Genomic DNA, 27,820 nt, shown 5'->3' with positions numbered 1-27,820 from the left:
TAAGTACTAAAAAATAAGGGAAAAAATAGCCATTTCCATTTAAAAGAAAATACGTTTTCTAGTTGGTAGAATATTAAATTACATAAGCAAAAAACTGAAATATAATGGCAAAAAGAGAGAAAGGTTTCTATTTTAAAAAAATAGTCAAAGGCAATGGGAGGTGTTTATATATAAGCAAAACATACAGAGCTGAGCTCTAAAAATGCACTTCAAGTCAGCTAGAAAGAAGCACCTTCTTGGAGGTTCAACCTGTAATGAAATAGTACTTTAAACTGTTATTAATGCTGAATTCTAGTGGTACTGAAATCATTTTTTCAGCAGCTGTTAAGAATTTCTAACCTATGTAGATAATTTAGATATTTATAATTTTTGTTTTCAGCAGAAATTACTTGACTATAAAGATTCTAGTTGAGGAAATAACTTCAAATCAGCTTTATGTTATCTCAGATCATATGAATATTATAACACCACTGGTTTGAATCAAGAAAATTAAAATTTTTATTTAATTAAATATTTTATTAATTAAAAATTATACACATTTGAACCATCTGATCAAATTTGCTAAGATTATGATAAAGCCTAACGAATCCTTCTGACTAATCTCTCTGATGATTTAGGATCCTTCTAGATGAGTCAGAGGAGAGGATGCAAAGGGGGAAACCTACCTTGACAGAAGTCCTATGATAACTTAATAGATTCTTTTCTAACTTGTTATTTTTCTCCAACCTATACTCTTTTTCTCCATTTCAGCTGGTTTTAGGGAGAATAAACTGAGTAAGAAAGAACAATGATCTCTCTCCTACCCCTCCCCAACTTCAGTCAGGACTCAAAAACAAGAAAAACCCTGTATTTGCTTCTCATCTGGCTTGAGCCCTGGATCCCATCCACAGGCTCACTGGTACCCTGACAGCATGTACCACTGCTCTGTTCCCTCTATCCAGACCCTTCCTCCTCCACTACGGCACAAGCACCAGGAGCATGCCCTGTCTGCCAGACCCCCTTCTAGATTTTCCCCTCCAGGCCCAACAAAACTAAACACAAAGAGGGGTTTCTGTAACTGAACGCTAAATAATGTATTTTTTTGAAAGACTTAATGTTTTCAGAGCAGTTTTACATTCACAGTAAAACTGAGAGGAAGGTACAGAGATTTCCCATATACGCTTTGCCTCCACACATGCATAGGCTGCTCCATTATCAACATCCCTCACCAGAGTGGTACATTTGTTACAAATGAGGAACATACATTTACACATCATGATCACCCCATAATGTATATTGCAGTTCTCTCTTGGTATTATACATTCTATGGTTTGGACAAATCCTTACAATATGTAGTATATGTAGCATAATAGCTATCCGCCATTACAGCGTCATACAGAGTATCTTCCCCGTCCTAAAAATTCTCTGTACTCCTTCTATTCGTCCATACCCCTCCCACCCCTGGCAATCAATGATCCTTTTAGAATCCCCATAGCTTTGTCTTTTCCAGAATGTCATATAGTTGGAATCATACATACTGTAGCTCTTCCTGATTGGCTTCCTTGTCTTAGTAATATGCATTTAAGATTCTTCCACACCTTTCCATGACTTAATAGCTCATTTCCTTTTAGTGATGAATAATATATTACACTGTCTCAATATACCATAGTTTATCCATCAACCTGGTAAAGGACATCTTGGTTGCCTCTAAGTTTTGGCATTTATGAATAAAGCTGCTATAAATACTAATGGGTTTGTGTGCAGGTAAATTTTTCAAATTTTTGTGTAAGTTTTCAACTCCTTGGGTGAACACCAAGGAGCAAGATTGCTGGATCATATGCTAAGAGTATGTTTAGTTTTATAATAGCCATACTGTCTCCCAACGTGGCTACAGCATTTTGTATTTCCCACCAGCAATGAATGAGGGTTCCTGGTGCTGGTATTGTTAGTGTCCCAGATGGTGGCCATTCTAGTAAGTGCTTAGTGACATCTGATTATCATTTTAATTTGCATTTCCCCAATGACAAATGATACGAAGCATCTTTTCATATTCTTATTTGCAATCTGTATATCCTTTTTGTGAGGTGTCTGTTAAGGTCTTTGATCCATTTTAAAATCAGGTTGTTCTTATTGTTATGTTTGAAGTTTACTACATAGTTTGGATAACGGTAATTTAGCAATAACATCTTTTGCTAATATCTTCTCTGAGTCTGTGGCTGTCTTCTCATTCTACTGACACTGTCTTTGTACGGCAAAAGTTTTTATTTTTTTTAAAGTTTGTATTAAATTCCGCTTAGTGGGGCGCCTGAATGGCTCAGCGGGTTAAGGCCTCTGCCTTCGACTCAGGAAGTGATCCCAGAGTCCTGGGATCGAGCCCCGCATTGGGCTCTCTGCTCAGCAGGGAGCCTGCTTCCTCCTCTCTCTCTCTGCCTGCCTCTCTGCCTACTTGTGATCTCTGTCAAATAAATAAATAAAATCTTAAAAAAAAAAAAAAAAAGCAAGTCCTGTCCTTGCAATAAATTTAAATTCCGCTTAGTTAACATACCGTGTAATATTAGTTTCAGGAGTAGTTTAGTGATTTACCACGTACATGTAACACCCAGTGCTCATCACAAGTATCCAGCTTAATCCCCATCACCCATTTAGCCCATCCCCCTGCCCACCTCCCCTCCAGCAACCCTGTTTGTTCTCTATGGTTAAAAGTCTAATTTATGGTCTGCCTGTCTTTCCCCCTGCCATGTTCATCTGTTTTGTTTCTTAAATTCCACATATGAATGAAATAAAATGGTATTTGTCTTTCTGACTTACTTTGCTTAGCATAATACACTCTAATTCTATCCATGTTGTTGCAAATGGCAAGATTACACTCTTTTTTATGGAACAGACTGTTTTCCATGGATTCCATCTTTCCAAAGATTCCATCTTTCCTGCTTTGTCGAAGATTAGTTGACCATATAGCTATGGGTTCATTTCTGGGTTATCTGTTCTGTTACATTGATCTATATGTCTGTTTCTGTGCCAGTACCATACTGTCTCGATAACTACAGTTTTGTAATATAAATTGAAGTCCTGAATTGTGATGCCTCCAACTTTGCTTTTCTTTTACAAGATCTCTTTGGCTATTCAAGGTCTTTTGTGACTCCATACAAATTTTAGGATTGTTTTGTTCTAGCTCTGTGAAAAGTCCTGTTGATATTTTGATAGGGATTGCACTGAATGTGTGGATTGTTTTGGGTGGTATAGACATTTTAACAATATTTGCTCTTCTAATCCATGAGTATGGAATGTTTTTCCATTTCTTTGTGTCTTCTTCAATTTCTTGCACAAGTGTTCTATAGTTTTCAGAGTACAGATCTTTTACCTCTTTGGTTAGGTTTATTCTTAGGTATCTTGCTTTTGGTACAATTGTAAATGGAATTGATTTCTTGATTTCTCTTTCTGCTGCTTCATTATTGGTATATAGAAATGCAACAGATTTCTGTACCCTGGTTTTGTATCCTGCAATTTTACTAAATTCATGTCATCAGTTCTGGCAATTTTGGGGTGGGGTCTTTTGGGTTTTCTACATAGAGCATTATGTTATCTATGGATAGTTAAGTTTGACTTCTTCCTTGCCAATCTGTTGTCTGATTGCTGAGGCTAGGACTTTCAGTACTACCTTAATAGCAAAGATAAGAGTGGCCATCCCTGTCACATCCCTGACCATAGAGGGAAGGCTCGCAGTTTTTCCTCATTGAGGATGATATTAGCTGTGGGTCTTTTGGACATGGCCTTTACAATGTTGAGGTATGTTCCTTCTATCCCTACTTTGTTGAGGGTTTTTATAATGAATGGATGCTGTATTTGTCAAATGATTTTTCTGCATCTATTGAGAGGATCATATGGTTCTTTCCCTTTCTTTTATCAATATAGTGTATCATTGATTGATCTGTGAATATTGAACCACCTTGCAGCCCAGGAATAAATCCACTTGATGTGGTGAGTAACTCTTTAATGTACTGTCGGATTCAACTTGCTACTACCTTATGGAAATTTATCTTTACATCCATATTCATTAGGGATATTGGCCTGTAATTCTTTCTAGTGATGTCTTTGTCTGGTTTGGGAACTAATGCAGGCCTCATAGAATGAGTTTGGAAGTTTTCCTTCAATTTCTTTTTTTGCAACAGCTTCAGAAGAATAGGTATTAACTCTTCTTTAAATGTTTGATAGAGGGGCACCTGGGTGGCTCAGCTGATTGGGTGTCTGGCCTTTGTCATGATCCCACGGTCCTGGGATTAGGCCCCGTGTCAGGCTCCCTGTTCAATGGGGAGCCTGCATTCTCCCTCTGCCTGTTGCTCCCCCTGCTCCTGATCTCTCTCTCTCTGTCAAATGGATAAATAAAAACTTTAAAGAAATAAAAAATAAATGTTTAACAGAATTCCCCTGGGAATCCACCTGACCCTGGACTTTTGTTTGCTGGGAGATTTTTTATCACTGATTTAATCCCATTGCTGGTTATGGGTCTGTTCAAATTTTCTATTTCTTCCTGCTTCAGTTTTGGTAGTATATATGTTCTAGGAATTTATCCATTTCTTCCAGATTGCCCAATTTGTTGGTATATAATTTTTCATAATATTCTCTTATAATTGTTTGAATTTCTGTGGTATTGGTTGTGATCTATCTTCTCTCATTTGTGATTTTATTTATTTGGGTCTTTTTCTTTTCTTCTTGATAAGTCTGGCTAGGGGGTTATCAATTTTATTCATTCTTTCAAAGAACCAGCTCCTGGTTTCATTGATCTGTTCTGTTTGGACGCCTGGGTGGCTCAGTTGGTTGGACGACTGCCTTCGGCTCAGGGCGTGATCCTGGAGTCCCGGGATCGAGTCCCACATCGGGCTCCCAGCTCCATGGGAAGTCTGCTTCACTCTCTGACCTTCTCCTCGCTCATGCTCTCTCTCACTGTCTCTCTCTCTCAAATAAATAAATTTAAAAAAAAATCTTTAAAATTCTGTACCATTTATTTTTACTCTATCATTTCCCTTCTTCTGCTGGCTTTAGGTTTCACTTGCTCTTTTTCTAGTTCCTTTAGGTATAAAGTTAAGTTGTGTATCTGAGATTTTTCTTCTTCCTGATATAGGCCTATCTTGCTATATACTCTCTTACAATCACTTTTGCTGCATCCCAAAGGTTTTGGACCAGCATGTTTTCATTTTCTTTTTTTTCCATGTATTTCTTTTATGTCTTCTTTAATTTCCTGGTTGACCCATTCATTCTTTAGCAGGATGTTCTTTAACCTCCATGTATTTGTGGTCTTTCCAAATTTTTTCTTGTGGTTGACCTCAAGTTTCATAGCATTGTGGTCAGAAAATATTCATGGTATGATCTCAGTCTTTCTGTACTTGTTGAGGCCTGATTTGTAACCTAGTATATGATCTATTCTGGACAATGCCCATGTGCTCCCAAAAAGAATATGTATTCTGCTGCTTTAGGATGAAATGTTCTGAATATATCTGTTCAGTCCATCCAGTTCAGTGTGTCATTCAAAGCCATTGTTCCTTGCTGATTTTCTGCTTAGATGATCTATCCATTGCTCTAAGTGGGCATTAAAGTTCCCTATTGTCTAGTGAGCTCCTTTATGTTTGTGTTAATTGTTTTATATATTTGGGTGCTCCCAAGTTGGGGGCATAAATATTTACAATCGTTAGATCTTCTTGTTTGTCAGACCGTTTATTAGGATACAGTACCCTTCTTCAACTCTTGTTGTTACAGCCTTTGATTTAAAATCTACTTTATGGGTGTCTGGGTGGCTCAGATGGTTAAGCATCTGCCTTTGTCCCAGGTCATGATCCCAAGGTCCTGGGATTGAACCCCACATCAGGCTCCCTGCTCAACAGAGAGCCTGCTTCTCCCTTTCCATCTGCTGCTCCCCCTGCTTGTGCTGTCAGATAAATCAATAAAATCTTAAAAATAAATAAATAAAATAAAATCTACTTTATCTGACATAAGTATGGCTACTCCAGCTTTATTCTGATGTCTGTTAGCATGTTAAGTTGTTCTCCATCTCACTTTCCATCTGTAAGTGCCTTTAGGTCTAAAATGAGTCTCTTGTAGGCAGCATACAGATGTCTTGTTTTGATTTTTTTGTTTTGTTTTGATCCATTCTGATACCCTATGTTTTTTGATTGGAGCATTTCGTCCATTTACATTGAGTGATTATTGTTAGATATGAATTCGGTGGCATTGTATTACTTGTTTTGTCCTTGTTCCTGGAGATTTTCTCTGTTCATTTCTAGTCTTTGTTACTTTTGTCTTTCTTTTCCACTGAAAGAGTCTCCTTTAAAATTTTTTGCAGGGCTGGTTTAGTGGTCACAAACTTCTTTAGTTTTTGTCTGGGAAACACCCTCTTTCCTTCTACTCTGAATGACAACCTTGCTAGATAGAGTATTCTTGGCTTTTCCCATTTCCAAAATACTTTGGCTTTTCCCATAATATTTTCCCATTCAGCATGTTGAATATATCATGCCACTCCGTTCAGGCCTGCTAAGTTTCTGTGGAAAGGTTTCCTGCTAACGTTATTTGTCTTCCCTTATAAGTTAGGGACTTCTTTTGTCTTGATGCTTTTAGGATTTTTTTCCTTATCTCCACATTTTGCAAATTTTACTACAATGTGTCTTGGTGTTGACATGCTTTTGCTGATTTCGATGGGAGTTCTCTGTGCTGCCTTGATTTGGATATCTACTTCCTTCCCCAGATCAGAAAGTTTTCAGCTATCATTTCCTCAAATAAACCTTCTGCCCCCTTTTCCTCTTCTTCTTCTGGGACTCCTATGATATGAATGCTATATACTTTGTGGAGTCACTGAGTCCCCTAAATCTACATTCATGATCCAATATTTTTCTTTCTCTCTTCTTTTCAGCTTTATTATTTTCCATAATTTTATCCTAGCACTTCTTCATATCTTGTCCATCCTTGATGTCATTACATCCAGTCAATTTTGTATCTTGGTTATAGAAGGTTTTATTTCAGCCCGACTAGTTTTTAGGTCTTTTATCTCTGTGATAAAGGTCTCCCTGATGCCTTCTATGCTTTTCTCAAGCCCAGCTAGTATCCTTATGGTTATTGTTTTAAATTCTGGATGAGGCATATTACTTATATCTGTTTTGATTAGATCACTACTGTGATCTTTTCTTTTTCTTTCTTTTGGGATAAATTCCTCCATCTTGGTATTTGTTTAGGTCTCTGTCTTCTTCTGTGTGTTAAGAAAGCCTGTTATATTTCCTGCTCCTGAGAGTAATAGCTTTATGAAGAAGAGGTTCATATGCTGTCGAGGGATACGCACTTCAAAAAGTGTCTCTCTAGATGCTGTGTACATTGGCTGCTGTGTTACGGCTATTCTTTCCCTCAGGTCAGTACTCTGCAGAATTTCACCTTGCCTGCACTGGGGACTGCTTGGAACTTGGCCAGAGTGTGGCAAATTTTAACTATGTGTGCTCTGGTCTGTTTATTAAGAGAGACCTGATGCTTTGCAGCACTCTATGGTCAGTAGACTTGGTGCATACAGTGCAGTTATGCTGCTATTCTGGGGGAGGGGCCCACTACTCAGGTTCTCAGGCACACTTGCCCTAGTAAAGAAGCAACTGCAGAGTGCAAGGGGCTTGGTATAAGCAGTTTATGCTGCCACTGTTAGCTTGTGTTGCTTACTGTAGTTAGTTTATGCTGAGGGGTAGGGAAGAGAAATGGCACCAGCCCTCTTCCTTGAGAGGGGAGTTTGTGCCCACTACTGTCTAGGAAGCCCTTAGAGAAGAGTGAACAATCTTCCCTCATTATGTCCCAGGGATCCCACAAATCCCTGCCTTCACCCTGTGTCCAGATGTCTGCCCACTTGGCAGTGCAGGGCATCTGTGGGTTTTTTTTTTTAATATTTTATTTATTCATTTGACAGAGAGAGGGAGATCACAAGTAAGCAGAGAGGCAGGCAGAGAGAAAGGGGGAAGCAGGCTCCCTGCCTGCTGAGCAGAGCCCGATGCAGGACTCGATCCCAGGACCCCAAGATCATGACCTGAGCTGAAGGCAGAGGTTTAACCCACTGAGCCACCCAGGTGCTCCAGGGCACCTGTGTTTTATCTCAGGCAGGCTGGCTGAGTTTTACAGCTCCAAACTTTAGGGACCTGGCATGGCTTGGACCTTCCCTCTGGGGAAAGGTCTTGCCACATTGGGGCTGGTACAGGTTTGTCCTAGAAATAGCACGAACATACAGGAGTTAGGAGTAAAGTGAAGCAAAAACCAATGTCCAGGTTAGCCACCCTCAGAAGATGTTTGTGTCTATGCTAAGGGTTGGGGGAGCATAATGGTGCTTGCCATGTCTTTTTTCCTTGAAGAAGCAATTCTGCTTCTTGCAGATGCACTCCAAGAAGGGGGAACCATCTCTCTCTGTATCCCAGGGAATCCTTGGATCATGCTGTCTGCTCTCAGGCTCTCTGCCCTCCTTCTCCACAGGAGCACTGCAGCACCTACGAGGCTCCACACCAGCCATAACACAGAACTCTAAAACTCCAGTCTGAGTTCTGTTGACTGTAAAAACTCACAATAATCAGCCCTGCTCATCTTCCCAGCCAGTCTCTTGGGGGAAATGATTTCCTTGTGTGAAATGTTTCCCCTATGCAACACCCCCCACCACCTTGTCTCTCTCCATGATTAGGTCTCCCTTCCCTCTGCAGCACCCGCCGTCCTTTTCTCCCCCACATCACATCTGCACACCTCCAACCTTCCACGATGTGACCTTTTCTCTCCCTCTGGTGGTGCAGTTTGTTCTGTCAGTACTCAGATTTCTTGGGTGTTCAGAATAATAGCTGTGTTCAAGGAATAAGGTAAGCCTAGGGTCCTCCCACCTTTGCTCGAAAAACCAGAAGTTTTTGATTTTCATGAAGTTCAGATTACCCATCATTTCTTTAAAGGATTATACCTTTGGTGTTACACCTAAAAATTCATTAACATACCCAAGAACATCTAGGTTTTTTCTTGTTATCTTCTAAGAGTTTTACAGTTCTGCATTCTACTTTGAGATCTGTGATTCATTTTGAGTTAATTTTTGTGAAGGGTGTAAGGTCTGTGTCTGGATTCTTTTTTTTTTTTTTCCTTTTGCATGTAGATGTCCAGTTGTTTCAGCACCATTTGTTGAAAAAACTACTTTGCTCTATTGTATTGCTTTTATTCTTTTTGTCAAAAAATCAGTTGGTTATATTTATGTGGGCTTACATCTGGGCTCCCTATTCTGTTTCACTGATCTGTCTTTTCTTTTCCCAATACCATTAATTCTTCATTACTATAGCTTAATAGTAGGTCTAGAAGTCAGGTAGTGCCAGTCCTCCAACTCTGTTCTTCTCCGTCAATATTGTGTTGGCTATTGTCAACACATAAGGACTATTCATATAAGCTCTAAAATCAATTTTTGATAACATAAAATAACTTGCAGGGATTTTGACTGAGATTACATTAAATCCATAGATAAAGTTGTGAAGACTTGACATCTTGACCATACTGAGTCTTGTCATCCAGGAACATGGAATCTCTCTCCACTTATTTAGTTCTTTTATTTCTTTCATCGAAGTTTTATAGTTTTCCTCCTATAAATCTTATATATATCTTATTGAATTGATACCTAAATATTTCATTTTTTATGATAATGTATATGGTACTGCATTTTTTAATTTTAAATCCCACTTGTTCATTGCTGGTATGTAGGAAAGCAATGGACTTTTGTTTATTAACCTTGTATTCTGCAGCCTTACTATAATCACTTATTGGTTCTGGTTTTTTTAGTCCTTTTTTCCCAGTTTTCTTAATAGATAAACATAGCATCTGCTAACAAAGACAGATTTCTTCCTTACCAATCTGTGTAACTTATTTTCTTTTTTTGTCTTACTGTATTAGCTAGGACTTTTATGATGTTGAAAAGAAGGAGTGAGAGGGGACAGCTTTGCCTTGTTCCTGATCTTAGTGGAAAAACTTTGAGTTTCTCAACATTTAAGTATACTGTAAGTTTTTTGTACATGTTCTTTATCAAGTTGAGGAAGTTTCCTTCTAGTCCTAGTTTACTCATAGTTTTTATCATGAACAGGTATTAAATACAGTCAAATACTTTTTCTGCCTCTATTAATGTGATCATGTGATTTTTCTTGTTTAGCCTGTTGATATGACGGATTACACTAACTGATTTCCAAATGCTGAATTAGCCTAGTATCAGCCTGGTTGTGGTGCATAACTCTTTTTATACACTACTGGATTTGATTTTAATATATACTGTTGAGAATTTCTGTGCCTATGTTCATTGGTCTGCTGTTTTCTTTCAATGTCTTTGTCTGTATTTTGGTTTTAGAATAATGCTGGCCTCATAAAGTTAGAAAGTATTCCCTCTTCTTTTATTATCTAATACAGATTGTTGAGAATGGTATCATTTCTTCCTTAAATGTTTGGTAGAATTCACCAGTTGACCCATCTGAGTCTGGTGCTTTCTCTTTTAGAAGGTTATTAATTATTGATTTAATTTCTTTAATAGATACAGGTCTATTCACATTGTCTATTTCTTCTTGTGTGAGTTGGACAAATTGTGTCTTTCAAGTATTTTCTTTTTAAAAGGAAAAGATTTACCAGAGAAAGAGAGCAGAGTGAGAAAGAGAACATGAGTGGGCTGGGGGAAGGGCAGAGGTTGAGGGAGAAGCAGGCTCCCAGCTGAGGAGGGAGTCTAGGCTCAATCCTGGGATCATGAACCAAACTGAAGGGAGACACCTTTTTTTTAAAAAAAAAAAAAAAGATTTTACTTATCCGTTTGAGAGAGAAAGAGAGACAGAGGGCGCCTGGGTGGCTCAGTGGGTTAAGCCTCTGCCTTTGGCTCAGGTCATGATCTCAGGATCCTGGGATCGAGGCCCGCATCAGGCTCTCTGCTCAGGGGGAGCCTGCTTCTCCCTCTCTCTGCCTCTCTGCCTACTTGTGATCTCTCTCTCTGTTTCAAATAAATAAATAAAATCTTAAAAAAAAAAAAGAAAGAAAAAGAAAGAGAGACAGAGAGAGCAAAAGCAGGGAGAGCAGCAGACAGAGGGTGAGGGAGAAGCGGGCTTCATGTTGAGCACGGAGCCCAACATGGGGCTTGATCTCAGGACCTGGAGATCATTACCTGAGCCAAAGGTAGACGCTTAACCATCTGAGCCTCAAGAAATTAGTCTTTTCATCTAGGTTACCAAATTTGCAGGTATTCTTATTCATAGTATTCCTTTACGTTTTTAACATCAATAAAATCTGTAGTGAGGTCCTTGTTTTCATTTCTGATATTAGTAAATTGTGTCCTCTCTCTCTGTTTTTTTTTTTTTCAGTTATCCCAGCTAGAGGTATCAATTTTTTTTAAGATTTTATTCATTTATTTTTTTATTTGTCAGAGAGAGAGAGAGAGGGAGAACACAAGCAGGCAGAGCAGCAGGCAGAGACAGAGAGAGAAGGAGGCTCCCTGCTGAGCAAGGAGCCCGATGTAGGACTCGATCCCAGGACACTGGGATCATGACCAGAGCTGAAGGCAGCAGCTTAACCAACTGAGCCACCCAGGTGTCCCTAGAGGTATCAATTTTAGTGATCTTGTTGACGAACCAGCTCTTGGCTTCACTGACTTTTTTCTATTGATTTCCTTGATCAATTCCATTGATTTATGCTCTAATTCTTACTGTTTCCTTTCTTTTGCTTTGGATTTAATTTGCTCTTCTCTTCCTAGTTCCTAAGGTGAAAGCTTAGATGATTGGTTTTAGTTATTTTCTAATACATAAATTCAATATAAATTTCCCTCTGAACACTGCTTTCAATGTACTCCACAAATTCTGATAAACTGTATTGCCATTTTCATGAAGCTCAAAATACTTTTCAATTTCTGTGGAGATTTCTTCTTTCTCCTTTGTGTTATTTAGAAATGTATCATTTAATTTCTACATATTCAGGAATTCTGTTACTAGTTTCTGGTTTAGTTCCATTGTGGTCTGACAGCAGACACTGTATGATTTCTATTCTTTCACATTTGTTAAATTGTGTTTTATGGCCCAGAATGTAGTCTATCATGGTGAATGTTCCATGTGAACTTGAGAAAAATATGTATTCTACAGTTGTTGGACAAAGTAATCTATAGATATCAATTACATCCAGTTGATTGATGGTGTTGTTGAGTTCAACTAGGGCCTTACTGATTTGTTGCCTGCTAGATGTGTCTATTTCTGCTGGAAGGGTGTTAAAGTCTCCAACTATGATAATGGATTCATCCATTTCTCCTTGTAATTCTATTAGTTTTTGCCTTATGTAGTTTGACATTCTGTTGTTAGGTGCATACATGTGAAAGAATGTATGTCTTTTTGGAGAACTGAGCCTTTTATCATTACATAATGCCTCTATTTATCCCTGATAATCTTCCTTGCTTTGAAGTCTGCTCTTTTTGAAATTAGTATAACTACTGTAGGTTTCTTTTAATTAGTGTTGGCATAATGTATTTTTCTCCACCCCTTTAATCTATAGGTGTCTTGGGGCACCTGGTTGGCTCAGTCAATAGAGCAACTCTTAGATCTTGGGGTTGTGAGTTCAAGCCCTACACTGCGTATAGACATTAAAAATAAAATTTTTTAAAAAGATTTTATTTATTTATTTGACAGACAGAGTTCACAAGTAGGCAGAGAGGAGGCAGGCAGGGGGTGGGGAAGGAAGTAGGCTCCCTGCTGAGCAGAGAGCCTGATGTGGGGCTTGACCCAGAACCCTGAGATCATGACCTGAGCTGAAGGCAGAGGCTTAACCCCTTGCTTGAGCCACCCAGGTGCCCCAACATTAAAAATAAAATCTTAAAAAGAATCTATAAGTGTCTTTATAGTTAAAGTGGGTTTCTTTAAAAAAAAAAAAAGAGAGAGAGAGAGAGAAAGAGAGAAAGAGAACAAGAAATAGACTCTTTTAACTATTGAGCACAAATTGGTAGTTACCAGAGGGGAGGTAGCTGGAGGTATGGGTAAAAGAAATCATGGGGATTAAACAGTACATTTATTATGCTGAGCACCAAATAGTGTATAGAACTGTTGTATCACTACACTGTACAGGTGAAACTAATATAACATTGTACATTAACTATACTGGAAAATTAAAAAACTGAATAAAAGAAAAAAATAAAGTGGATTTCTTATTGACAATATATAGTTGGTTCTTGTTTTTTGATCCATCCTGACTATATCTGTCTTTTAATCGGTACATTTAGACCGCTGATGGTCAAAGTGATTGTTGATATATTTGGATTAAGGTCTACTATATTTGTTACCATTTTCTATTTGTTGCTCTTGTTTTTTGTTCTTATTTTGTCTTCTACCATATTTCTGCTTTTTATGGCTTTAGTTGAACATTTTATATGATTTTACTTTATCTTTTTTATTAAGTATTATTAGTTATACTTCCTTTTTCACTTTTTTTAGTGGTTGCTCCAGAGCTTGCAATATATATTTAAAACTAATCCAAGTCCACTTTCAAATAACATCATATTCCTTCATGGGTAGTGTACACACCTTATATAATAACAAAATAATCCTAATTCTTCTCTTTCACCTATCATTGCTGTCATTTTACTTTATATAAGCATACATAAGCAAACACACACACAGTTGAACCCTGAACAACATAGGTTTTAATCACATAGATCCATCTATACGTGGATTTTTTTTCCTAAATACAATACAGTACTATAAATCTATTTTCTGTTATGATTTTCTTAACATTGTAAAAACTATAGTACATAATATATACAACATACAAAATATGTATGTGTTAACTGACTGTTTATATTATTGGTAAGCCTTGCAGTCAACAGTAGGCTATGAGTAGGTTAAGTTTTAAGGAAGTCAAAAGTTATGCATAGATTTTCAGTATGCCAGGGTCAGTACCCTTAACCTCCATATTTTCAAGAGTCTACTGTGTATCAACTATATATGTTTCCAAACACATCGTTGCTGTTATTTTGAACAAACTGTCAACTGTTAGATTAAAAAAATAAAACTTTTCATTTTACCTTCATTTATTCCATCTTTTCTTTATGCAGATCCAAGCTTCTGACCTGTACTATTTTCCTTCTCGCTAAAGAACATCTTTTAACATTTCTTATAAGGCAGGTCTAATGGCAACAGATTTTCTCAATTTTTGTTTGTCTGAGAAAGTTTTTATTTCTCCTTCACTTTTAAAGGTAATTTCATAGGATACAGAATTCTAGGTTGATTTTTTTTTTTTCTCTCTCAACACTTTAAATTTTCACGTCTCTCTCTTCTTGGACATGTGATTTCTGAGAAGTCAGAAGTAATTTTCATCTTTGTTCCTCTGTAAGTAAGGTATTTTTGTCCTCTAGATTCTGTCAAAATTTCTTCTTTATCTTGATTTTCTTTAGTTTGAATAAGATCTGTCTTATCAGTGAAAAGTAATTATCAGTAAAAGAAGTGTACTTCTTTTGGCATTTATCCTGCTTGGTGTTCTCTGGGCTTCCTAACTCTGTAGTGTGATGTCTGATATTAATTTGGGGAAGTCCTCAGTGATTGTTTCAAATATGTCTTCTGTTCCTTTCTCTCTTTCTTCTTCTGGTATTTCCATTATACATTTATTTTATCTTTGTAGTTGTCCACAGCTCTTGGGTATTCTGTTCCTTTGTTCCTTTTTTCAGTCTTTGTGTCTTTATTCTCTTTGCTTTCCAGTTTTATGACTTTCTATGGTTCTAACTTCTAGCCCCAAAATTCTTCCCTAAGCTATGTCCAGCTTACTAGTGAGCCCATCAAGGGTATCATTCATTTCTGCTATAGCATTTTTTATTTCTAGCATTTTTTAAATTTAAGATTTCCCTTTCTCTGTTTACACTGCATATCTGATCTTGCATGCTATCCACTTTATCCATTAGACCTCCTTAGCGTGTTATCATAGTTGTTTTAAATTCTTGATCTGATAATTCCAACATATCTCCCATGTCTGGTTCTCATGCTTATACTGTCTCTTCAAATTGTTTTTTGCCTTTCAGTATGCCTTTTGATTCTTGACTGATACACATAATACTGGGTGAGAAGAACTACTGTAAATAGGCCTTTAGTAATGTGGTGGTGAGGTCGGAAAGAGGGGGAAAATAAGTAATTCTATTGTCCTGTGATTATGTCTCAGGCTTTTGGTGAGCCTATGCATATGGACTGTGAATTTCCTAAGTGTTTCTCAGTTTTTCTCTACCTGCCCCCTCCCCAGGTGGGGCAAGATGGTTAGAGGAGGATAGAGTTGCATATTATCCTTCCCCCAGGTGAGTTAGGCCATAGTAATTCCAGCAGGTTAGACTCTGATTAACTAGTTTCTCCTAATAACTGACCTTGTTAAGAACACAGTGCTCTGGCATATTTCAAAATAGTTCCCTTTCCACTCCCCACATGAGGGGCTTTTTCCGTAAACCCCCTGTGAGAACCTAGTTGAGCTCCTGGAGGTAAATCTCACAAAACTGTGGGAGCTCCAATGACTAGGTCCCTCTAAAATTTAATTCTCAGAGCCTCCAGCAATTCATCAATTTTTAAAAAAGATTTTATTTATTTGACAGGGAGAAAGAGACAACGAGAGAGGGAAAACAAGCAGGGGGAGTGGGAGAGAGAGAAGCAGGCTTGCCGCTGAGCAGGGAACTTGATGTGGGGCTTGATCCCAGGACCCTGGGATCATGACCTGAGCTGAATGCAGACACTTAACAACTGAGCCACCCAGGCACCCTGCAATTCATCAGTCATCGTTCAGGTTTTCCTATCTGGAATTGGTTTCTGGAGTCGTTTCCACTCATGAATCTCTGGGATTCTGGGAATCCATGCCTCCTTATAACCTGTCTGACACTCTAATCTTAGGGCAGCAGTTTGCCCTGAATCCTCCCCTTTCTTACAGATCCAAGAAAAGTTGTTGCTTTTTCAGTTTGTTCCGCTTTTTACTTGTTGATAGGACAGATGACAACTGCCAAGCTCCTTACATGTGGAACTAAAACCTGCCACTGAACTTTTTAAAAATGTTAACTTTTTATCCTTTTTACCAAGATGCTTACATGAGTCCAAAGTAAAGAGTCCACGGCCAACCATGAAAGGCTGGAGAAGGCCAGCTGGTCCCCCAGACAATTCCATCCCTGCTAACGTAAGGTGAATTATCCTCATTGCTCAGAAATTCAACCCTGCCAGAATCCCAGAGCTGATTGCATTCAGGGATACTGATTAATTCCTTAAAAACTTCTAAGAGAATATCTAAGATGTCAACTGTTATGGTTTAATTCTTATAGGGAATCTCTCACGTCACAGTTATTTAGAAAAGAAGAGGCTTAGTATTCATCACTGTCAACCCGGAACTCCCCACAATTAAACAACTTTTAGACCTGACGTAAATATTACCTCCAAAGTAGATGATCCACTAAGCCTGCTTTCAAAGAGTTATCAAAGACATCTATAGGGATCTCCCAATCTCATATGTTCCTCCTTTCTCATACAGAGCATTTCACTGAAAACAAGTCTGCAGCCATCCCTGAGTAAACTGACACCATACAAAGTTGCTCTCTCTAGGGGGAGAGCAAGAAATCTATTCTCCATCTGTATAAGAGGCAAAAGTATCCATGCATAGTCTTAAAAAATCAGAGGAGAGGGGCACCTGGGTGGCTCAGTCAGTTAAGCATCTGCCTTTGGTTCAGATCATGATCTTGGGATCAAGCTCTGTGTCAGGCTCCCTGCTCAGTGGGGAGTCTGCAAACCACCCCCCAACATGCACTCCCTAACAAATAAATAATATTTTTAAATAAATAAATAAATAAATAATCAGAGAATCAGGATCATAACTGGCACTTATCTTGAGGATTACAGGCATTTGATAACATCTATTCATAAAATGCTGTATCATTAGGGTATCCTTTAAATACTTATTTGAAAGCCAAGCCCTATACAAATTTCTGTTCAGAAATCTGAGACCTTAAGAAAGGTTTCTTTTCCTGATCATTTCAATGATTTCTCTTGTACACACATTATGTTATACTGACACAGGAAACAGTAGAGCAAAACAGTACAGCCCTAAAACAATACTGGAGAACTGCACATTCATCCCAGCTTTGGCCCCTGTCCTTTACTTTTCTGTCACCTTGGGCCATTCCTCTCTGGGACAAAAACCATGTTTTGTTGATCATTGTATATTAAATAACCTTGTGTATATTAGATGATTATTAAATTATGAACTTCCAGTAATCAAAAACTATTTCATAACTGATTACTTTTCTCGATAAAATACTGAAGAGTTGTTGCCAAGTAAGTGTGTGTTTCAGGGAAGCAAAGAGGATATTTAAAGCGTTTTTTAACTTGTATTTTTACCAAAATGTGTAATAAGAAATACATTTTACATCATAATCATTACATATGAACATATGTATATATCTATCCAAAACAGAAATTATTAGCAAAAAGGCAATTTACCCTCAAAGTATCTGATGCTTTTGGTTATTTTCTATTTCATTTTCTAAAATGCTATTCATGACCCACTAAAATATGTCATGACTTTCTAATGATTTGTGATCTGGAATTTGAAAAATGTTGATTTAGAGAACTATCTTCTGGAAACAAATATGGGAACAAACGGAAAAAAAATTGTAAAATAACGGTTACTTACTTGGTTGCTGCAAAAACGACATTGAATGGCATCTGTTGAAATGGAAGGAAAGGTCTGGTGGAGAAAGACAAAAACATGTGGAACTTTTTCATTGTGTGCTCTCTGGGCTTTATTCCAACTCTTATATTAGTCCCTTAAAATCAGTGAGCTTGAATATCCCATATTGGTAATCCTCAAATCTGGACAAACACAAAATCACTGGAGAGTGGGGGAGATTTTGTTTAAAATGCTAATTACCAAGTCTAGCCCAGGAGACCCAGGAGATTTAAGATAGAGCTAATGAATCTGCATTTGTAATAAACATTCCAGTGTTTTCCCTGCAGATGGTAAACAAGCCACAGTTTCAGAAGCAATGCCTTATACCTGGGCTTCAGCTGGTCATCCGTTCCCAGCAACTTCAGTTCCCTGAGACATTGCGAAATTCGCAACGACTTAGTTTTAAAAACTACCCCCAGAAAGTCTAGGAATTGAGTATACTATGTTGAAAATTTAACACTTCTCTAAAAAGTCAGCGTTATAAAACTTCTCTAAAGAGGTTGCTTACAAATAACAATGTGGATAACAAATTTACGTTCTCAAGAAAGCTTATGTACATATGGCATCAGGACTGTTTTTCTAACCACATAAGACCTATAGAGAGATCCTCATTTTATTTTAACCCAGCTACAGGATTATCACATGAATACTGATCACAAATGAAACAAAGTGAAATTTTCGACCATGTTGGTTTTGACAACACTCACACAAAGACAGTGAATGTTGCCTATTTGTCCACTTATCACAATTTCCCATGTACTATGACTGTCATGATGAATCTGCTATATCTCATTTAATTTGATGACTTCATTTTGTTCTCAAATTTACATTCTTACTTACAGCTAGTATCTCTGATGTTAGGCAGATTTAGCTGGAATCCCAGATCTGCCACTTGCTAACTTAAGAGACTTCAAGCAATTTATTTTTCCTCTCTTGGTCTCAGCTTCCTTATTGATAAAGAGGGATAATATATCTTATCCTACAATTCTGTTATAAAAATTGATTATATAGAGTGCCTGCCTCGCTCACTTGGTAGAGCATGCAACCACTGATCTTGGGGTTGTGAACTAGAGCCCCTCGTTGGGTGTAGTTTTACGATCTAAAAAAAAAAAAAAATGATTATAGATATAAAGCACTTAAACTGGTACCCGACACACTGCATGCACTCAAAACTGATAGCTGCTAATATTATCATAAAAGACATTTTCTAATAATATCAGGGCTCATTTTCATTAGTAATTACTTTTTACCTTTCAAAATATTTGTAGCGATTCCTTCCAGTAACTTCAGGATCTTCATAAGCCTCTTTAGTCATCTGAAAAGACTCACCAGTTCTAAAATGAAGCAGAAAAACATTATTAAAGTCTAATGTGTCATTTTCAAATATAATTTCTATTTCATATTTTTATGTCTATAAAGTAGGAGATGCACAGAGTATCTGAGACTGAGAGCAAAGTCATCTATAACATGCATCTGACTGACCTATATCTCAGACTACATAATAATTACTTTCCCTGAGCCAGGAAACCAGGGGCTAAAAAGAGGAAGGAAGAGTAAGAAAAAAGTGGGTTTATGAAATCTCACATACAAAAATACACACTTTTAATTAATAGTATATAGGAATAACAGAGTTTTAAGAGAAACTTTTTATGTCCAGGCTGAAAGGTAGCTTTTTAAACTTACTAGGCATGATTTGTAAATAATTAAAAGAATAAAGAATTCAAGAGACTTGTCTCTGAAGATGCTTTGGCTGCAAATCTCCAAATATATATATATTTAGATACTAGCAGAAGGGTATAGTTGCAATTTCTAAGATGGATCAAAGAAACAAATTCAGTCACTTCTACCTCTACCTTTGGCGGCAAATTGTCATTTAATATATATATTCACTCCAAGCTTCTGAGAATATCTACTAACTATAATCCCATAACCTTTGCCCCTGAATCAGGTCTCTTTTGGTCAATTGACCCAGGTGTAACATCACAATTGTACTTTTAAAAAATGCAGAATAAAAATTCTTAAGAAGAAAAACACATTCATTAAAAACATGATTAGCAGCCAAAGCTACCTGACACTTACTTGATAAGCTGCCTGAGGGCTTCTCTGTGTTTCTCCTCCTGTCCTTTCCATTCCCGGCGGATGAATGGTGGGACAGGGTCTGCCTTGCTCCAATAGAGAGAATACCTTGGATAATGGATCAGGTTACTGAACATGGTTCTAAACCTGGGAACTTTTCTCTAATATTAGGACAGGCAGATAGGGAGGAAAAGGACAAAATCTTACCATCAGATTTTCTTAAAAATTTTCTTTTATTTGACAGACAGAGATCACAAGTAGGCAGAGAGGCAGGCAGAGAGAGAGCGGGGAAGCAGGCTCCACACTGAGCAGAGAGCCCAATGCAGGGCTCAATCCCAGGACCCTGAGACCATGACCTGAGCTGAAGGCAGAGGCTTTAACCCACTGAGCCACCCAGGTGCCCCACCATCAGATTTTCTAAGCATTTTATTTATTATTATAAATTTTGAAAGGTACAAAAAACAGTGTATATGGCATAGAAAGAAGGGTAATCATATATGAATAGAATATCTCTAGAAAGATACCCAAGAAACTGATGGCAATCAGAAGGGGGATGAGGGATAGAATTTATTTCATACTATATATGTTTCTGTACTATTTGAATTCTTTTAACACAGGCACATATAACTTTTCCCACTGAAATAAATTAGGTTATATTGAGTCCTTTATTCACTATTAGTTAATTAATCTTCACAGTGGGCCATAAGTATCAAGATGTCTTATCCCATAGTAATCATGGCAGAGTGATTCTGCATAATACAAAATCCACTGGAAATCTCATAATTAGTCAGTCTGATTAGTGTGGTTAGCAAAACTAGATGATTCAAGTTCATTAGGTGGCCTTAGTCATTGAATTAGACCTACCAGTCTGTTTCGAATCAGGTTAGCTTGGATAGTTGCCTGTGTATGGTCTTTCTCACTCGACACAATAAACAATGGATCTGCAAAATAAACAATAAGGTGGTATAAGGAATGGATATATCTAGACTGAGAATAATAGCAAAAAAAGTAACTTCTTAATTGGAAAACTAATTACAAGATTTAGATATTGCCTAACTCTACAGAAGCTCATTGCCCTGTTACTCTGTCACCAGTGAGAGTCTGTTAGATGCATTTCTCCTCTGTATATTCCAAAGTCAGGATATAGAATTAGAAGGCAAAAAGTAGGCCTGATACTACCAGAGCCTAAACACGCCGTCTTTTCTCTCAGACTGCTTTCTTTTACCCAGACCACTTTCTGGGTCTAAGTGGCCTAAGAAATACTCTAAGATATATACACTAACTACGCCCCTTTGCAAGTGAAAGAAATAACACACTGCAGCACTACCTCCCATATTCAGTACAAGGGAAAGATACAAACTCTTAACAACATGTCACCTCAGAATTGCTAAACATAATAAGAAAATGTCATTCTCTAATAATAAATAAATAAAATCAGCTATAATTCACTCCTTAAATTTAGAAAGATGTTGATGATGGGACAAAGTTTTTTCTCCAAAGTTCAACAAAAGGTTGCCCTGTTATTGTAAGTATGGGTTTGTTAGGTATATCTTTAAAGCAATAAATAATATTTATGATTTATTATGCCATCTCTTAAAATGAAATAACATGACATTAAATTCATAAGCAACCTTCAGATAGAGGTTTGATTTCCCAAGTAGGTATCTCTTTAGAAACAAATACCCTGGCCAACTAGTCTATATGACTTGGCAATATATTTCTTCACAGGAATTAATAATTGTCATTGTGATTTATAAGTAATTTAAATTTAATTTAATTTAGATAATGTGAGTCAATTCCTAGAGTCTAATTACTCCTCAGTTACCAAACAAAAATGATATATTGAATGCAGATTTTTAATATTCTCCCCAAGGTTGAAAAACTGCAAGAGGCTCAGCTCTCTTTCATTCAAGAAAGATTTATGGACAGGTTACTATGTTCAAGGTGCCTGGAACATATCAAGAAAAAGATAAAGATTCCTGACTTCATGAGAGACAATAAACAACACAACAAATTGGCATATTATATAATATGTTAGAGGACAGTTAAGTGCTACTAAAAAAGTGGGGAAAGAGCAGGTAAGGGAGATTGGGTCGCAATTTTAAACAGAATAGTCAGGGCAGACCAGGCCTCATTGAGGGATGACTTCTTTTTTTTTTTTTTTAATGATTTTATTTATTTGTTTGTTTGTTTGTTTGTTTGACAGAGAGAGAGGGAGGGAGAGAACAAGCAGAGAGCAGTAGAGGAAGAAGCAGGCTTCCCGCTGAGCAGGGAGCCCAATGTGGGACTCAATCCCAGGACCCGGGGATCATGACCTGAGCCAAAGGAAGATGCTTAACCTCACTGAGCCACTCAGGCACCCCAAAGGGTGGCATTTAAGGAGACTTGCAAGTGGGGAGTTTCAGATTTATCTGAAGAGCATTTGAAGCAGAGGAAACAGAGCAAAGGCCCTAGGATGGCAGCATGCCTGATGTGTTTGAAGAACAGCAGAAACCAACAGGATTGAAACAGAGTGAGAGAGGCAAAATAGGGTAGATAAAAGGTCAGGCAAGTTATCAGGGGCCTAGATCACATGAGGCTTTGTGGACCACTGAAAAGACTTTGGATTTTAATCTGAGTTAGGTGGGAAACCATTGTAAGATTTTGAAACAAGATGTGACAAAATCTGACCTACATTTTAAAATGTTCATCGTAGGGGCTCCTGGGTGGCCCAGTTGGTTAAGTTTCAGCTCAGGTCATGATCTTGGGGTTGCGGAATTGAACCCCACATAGGGCTCTGTACTCAGTGGAGTTTGCTTGGGATTCTCTCCCTTTCCCTCTACTCTCCTCCTCTACCTCTCTACCCCTCTCCCCACTTAACTCATATGCTCTCTCTCTAAAATAAGTAAATAAATAAAATATTTTTAAAAATAATAAAATGTTCATTGCTGCTGCCCAGTGAAGAACAGATAGCATGGAAACAATCGAAAAGACAGGGAGACCTATTAGGAGGCTCATGCAGTGAGCCTAGAGAAAAATGATGTTGATGGCAAGAGAACTTATGAAATGGGGCAGGATTTTAGATATATTTTTAAGGTTGGACAGAGAGGACTTATTAGTGGATTGGAATGGTGTGTGTCAGAGAGAGAGAGAGAGATGAGACAATGATGGCTCCAAGATTTTTAGACTTAGCAATGTATTGGGCTGGATGGATGGAACTGGACGAGATTATGCTGAGTGAAATAAGTCAAGCAGAGAAAGTCAATTATCATATGGTTTCACTTATTTGTGGAATATAAGGAATAGCATGGAGGACATTAGGAGAAGGAAGGGAAAAATAAAGGGTGGGAAACCAGAAGGGGAGATGAACCATGAGAGACTATGGACTCTGGGAAACAAACTGAAGGTTTTGGATGGCAGGGTGGGGAGGGATGGGTTGGCCCAGTGAGGGGGTATTAAGCAGGGCACATACTGCATGGAGTACTGAGTATTATATGCAAACAATGAATTATGGAACACTACATTAAAAACTAATGATGTACTGTATGGTGACTAACATAACATAATAAAAAAAATAATAATACAAAAATAAAGTATGGGGCTGGTATCAATTGACACAGGAAAGCCTGTGATGGTGCAGGTTTGTAGGGAGAACATGAAAAGCATGCCTTAGGCATCTATTATATGTCCAAGTGGAGAAATGAAGCAGGCAATTTGATATAAGAATCTAGAGTTTGGGAGAGAAGTCTGGACCAGTGATATGAATTTGGGAATCATCACCCTTAGATATACTCTTCTTCAACTGCAGCACCCAAATCCACACCTATGATTCAAGTTGAGAAGTGATGAAAACTGGGCTGATTAGGAATGATGAGACCAGATTTTATGGCCCCAAATTACAGGCTAGTGAATCTGAAGGCTGAATGAATGCACCTGTTTAAAGGGGAAAAGGCTATAGCTTCAACACATCTGATATATTAGGAATAGTATGGGACAAAGGGCAATTTTTTTAAAAGATCTATTTATTTATTTATTTATTTGACACAGAGAGAGAGAGCATAAGCAGGGGGAATGGCAGGAAGACACTTAACTGACTGAGGCGCCCAGGTGGACCCAAAAGGAAATTTCTATTCATACTCTTACTTTAAGTGATTTAAAAGATGTCACTGGGTCTTTGGTTCCACCCGTGTTGTTCATTTTAAATGAGTTTAGGCTGCATTTCTCCTAAACCTGAATAATAAATTATAAACCATTCTCCTCTTCTACCCATAAGGAGTACAAAGACATGTGATCTATAGAAACATTCCTGCCATCCATAGAAGATAATGGCATAATACTGTAGGATTTATGGCTACATTCTGCAACATCCCCCATAACTGTGATCATAATCAATGCTCAAAAGGCAATAGAAAGACCTCTGAGATGCCCAGGTAATAGCACTCACCAGGTATCACTTGCTTATTCCTAGACAGGTATTAAGTACTTTAGATGCAATACTCCATTTAATCCTTTCAAAAAGCCAATGAGATAGGCACTAGGCCTCCTTTTTATAGGGGAGGAAACTGAGGCTTCAAGAAATTAGCCACTTACTGACAGAATTTCAACTCCAATCCTTCTGGTTCCCAGGCCCAATATTATCGAAACCCCATGAATGTTATGGGTGGAAGTTTCCCACAGAAACCATCGGAAAGCCCCTCAGCCAATTTAACCGTACTGTAGAAACTGTTCTGGCAAGCCTAGGAAGTTATCACCACCAAGTAATCATGAGAAGTGTATAAAACCCCAAGACAGAAGGATTACTTTTAGGCAAAAATATACTAAATTGCATATTCTGGGGGGGAAAAAAGGAGGAAAGAGCTTATGATATATCTAGAAAGCATTTTAAAACATTTTTGGAAGCTAGAAAAACTGTATCATATAGTTAAAAGGCTTTCATTATCAGGACTACTGTATATGTAACTATATATATATATACACTGTATATGTAACTATATATATATAGTTATATATACTACTGTATATATAACTAATAATGTACAGATTCAGCAAAGTGACAATGTACACTGGTCACTTCAAGAGGCACTTGAGAGACATAAAGCATTTACCAAAAAACTGAGTTAAATGCAAAATGGTATATAAATGAGGTAAAATCTACTAAGAAAATGATGTTAACTCTAAAATACCAAAAAATGGAAGGCATCTGAATCAATCTTAATTGCTAGAGTGATCAGAAGAGTAAATATTACATTTAATGAAGGCACCCAAAGCTTCTTAGAGGAGCAAAAGCCTTGCAGACAATTAACTATGGTGAAAAGGCCATTGGGTTTGAGGGGTGAGGACGGGGGAAGCATGAAAAAGTTGGAAAGGTGTTCACGTGTATACCACTGACCACCACACCAACGCTAGCACAGTTCTGTCAGGGTGGAAACTGGACCCAAGTCAGTCAATTCACTGGCTTGTCAACAATCTACCTTATTTCTCTCTTCAATTTTCAGCTAAGATACATGAGGTCTCTATACAATTGGTGATGAGCTTTAGGATAAGAGGTCATGTAGACTGCCACCCCAATCCCCATCACAGTAAGAGAAATCCATAAAGAAGTGGCTTCCTGTCAGATGGAAGAAGGAAACATATGCACAGAAAAAAGCAAAGGTTAGAGTTGATAGCTAAAATACAGGATGCTCCGTTAAATTTCATATAGGCAATGAATAACTTTTCATATAAATAGATCCCAAATACTGCATGGGGCTAAAAATTTGTATTAAAATATTATTCATTGCTTATTTCAAATTCAAATTTAACTGTGCATCCTGTACTTTTACTTGCTAAATCTGACAACCTAAACAAGGTAAAAAACCATAAGGTCCAAGAAATCAGGCAGAATGGCACCACAACTTAGTTCTGACCTTCCTTGTCTTGGTTCTACTTTGTCCTAGCTAAACTATGCTTCCTGTCCATTAATAGTTGTGAGGCTCTCTGTTTTATTGGAACAATCCAAACTTTATTTGGCCTGTTTTGAGTGGGTTCTTGTTCCTTGCAAGGAACATGGAAACATTTAGCAATCCTTCTGCAAGAGCGAAAGAGAGAGAAAGAGAGAAAGCAATACTTTTAAGGATAAAAGAGACAAGAAGCTTGATAAATTCTTTGCCTGTCTTTACTGAAGAGGTCTATCCAATTTCCAAATTACCTTTGAAACCAACGTGATGTTTTTACAGTTTACCAGACTTATTTTTACAAGATGAAACCAAGAGTGAATAAAGAAAACCACTGCCCATAACACCCAAGCAACCCATTACACAGTCCCTATACCAGGAAATGGGTAACCTCTGGATACCCATCCAAAGATGATCCTGGGAATCCTAGAGGAGCTACCACATGGTTAAAAGTAATGCAGGGTTCAGGAGAAGAGCATGGGATCGATGAGGGCAAAATTAGAAAATCATGTTTAACTGAGCAAAATTCTTATAATAGTGGGACACCTGGGTGGCTCAGTTGGCTAAGCAACTGCCTTCGGCTCAGGTCATGATGCCAGCATCCTGATCGAGTCCCACATCGGGCTCCTTGCTCAGCAGGGAGCCTGCTTCTCCCTCTGCCTCTGCCTGCCATTCTGTCTGCCTGTGCTCGCTCTCTCCCCCGCCTCTCTCTGATAAATAAATAAAAATCTTAAAAAAAAAATTCTTATAATAGTAAATTCAAAATTCAGTAAGGTTTTTTGTGAAGCAGCATGCATATGTACCAACACTGATGATGATAAGCCTGCAAAACTGTATAAAACAAATACCTAAAGAACTCAAGGAACTTAAAGATCCAGTAAAAGAAACAGAACATCAACGGACAAGCATAGTACTGAAACAAATTGGGCCTGCCTTTACTGACCCAAAAGAATCCAGCGGACATAGTTTATAAGCAATGCTTTGATGAGTAACAATAAGTTTTTTTAAAAAGATAAAACTAAAAACAAAGGTGAGATAAACTGCTACTTCTTTATATACAAAGCCAAATTTTGAGTTGCCCGGAGAATGGGAGCGGGAAGGTCATTTTTGCAGTTTCATCGTGGGGATTTGAGCGAATCTCCAACTCTGCAAATCACTGCACACTTTTCTGGATAACAAAACAGCGGGAACAGGTTTTAGAAAGACTGCTTAAGGCTGTGCAAATTATCAGGAAAAGATCGTGGGATCCGGCGCGGTGCTCAGACACGCTGAGCACACCTTGGGCTCCCAACGCGCACGGAGAGCACCGCCACCTGGGAGCTCCGAGCTGCCCCCACCCAACAAAGGATAACCGCGAACAAGGGATCTGATCTGAGGCTCATCTTCCGCTCACCGGGCTCCTGGCCCGGTCCCACCGCCCCGAAGCCCACCTAGCCCAGGAGGCAGTAACTCAGGAGGGAAGTCTGGTGCCACCCTTACCGTACAGAAAATCATACTGTCGACTGGTAGAGACGTTGCCCCAGGCCCTCGACCTCACCCCGCACCGGGTCTGAGACACCTGCAGGTTGGCCTGGGGCTCCTCGATAGTCACCACATGGCTCATGGTGTCGCCTCTTCCCTCCGGCCAGCCGGGGACCAACTAGGGACGCGTAGCGGCTGTGTGCACGGTGGCTATGGCAACCTCTTCCTCAGCGTCGAGGTAAAGGGCGGGGCGAGGAGCACGAGAGGGAGGACGGGGCGAATTCGTGGGCGGGCCTTGAAACGGAAGGGGTGGGCCTGGCGTGGGAGAGGACAGGTAGGGTCCGAAAAAGGGATGGGTGGGGCTAGGCGCTGGAGAGGAAGGCTGGGGGCGGCGAAAAGAGAAGCACCCAAAGGCGTAGGGGAGTGAAGGGCACGTGGGGCTTAGTGGAAGAAAGATTGAAAAGAGGGCGTTCCTGAGGCGGGGAGGCCGCTGGGCTGGGGAAAGACGTCCCACCTTTCCATAGCACTCCCAAAACTGACGTGAGCCCTCAACCACCTACCCTGGGTTCGGTCCCGAGAGCCGGAGTCCAATGCTCAAATCCAGCAGCGATTTGGGAATTACAGTTCACATCTTTCGGAAATCCCTGTGAAATCTTCGAACCTTCTAGAATAGTTAGGGTCTTTCATTTCGGACA

At 38.6% G+C, this 27,820-nt stretch overlaps 1 protein-coding gene across 1 annotated transcript in view; it reads right to left on the bottom strand.

Moving 5' to 3' along the window:
• Window positions 1–27,340, bottom strand: part of CFAP91 (cilia and flagella associated protein 91) — an 89,720-nt gene extending 62,380 nt beyond the window's left edge. Inside the window, exons 1-5 of the mRNA XM_044251457.1 lie at window positions 27,144–27,340; window positions 20,617–20,693; window positions 19,756–19,913; window positions 18,927–19,010; window positions 17,641–17,694 (exon numbers count right to left, since the gene is read on the bottom strand). Coding sequence (XP_044107392.1) covers window positions 17,641–17,694; window positions 18,927–19,010; window positions 19,756–19,913; window positions 20,617–20,693; window positions 27,144–27,267 — 497 coding nt within the window. The 5' untranslated portion in view covers window positions 27,268–27,340. The remainder of the gene's footprint in view (window positions 1–17,640; window positions 17,695–18,926; window positions 19,011–19,755; window positions 19,914–20,616; window positions 20,694–27,143) is intronic.
• Between the last annotated feature and the right edge of the window lie 480 nt (window positions 27,341–27,820).

Source organism: Neovison vison, chromosome 6 (genome assembly GCF_020171115.1).
Source record: "Neovison vison isolate M4711 chromosome 6, ASM_NN_V1, whole genome shotgun sequence".
NCBI classification, from domain to species: domain Eukaryota; kingdom Metazoa; phylum Chordata; class Mammalia; order Carnivora; family Mustelidae; genus Neogale; species Neogale vison.
The sequence above is the reverse complement of the archived record's forward strand: the minus strand, read 5'-3'. Positions and strand labels throughout refer to the sequence as shown.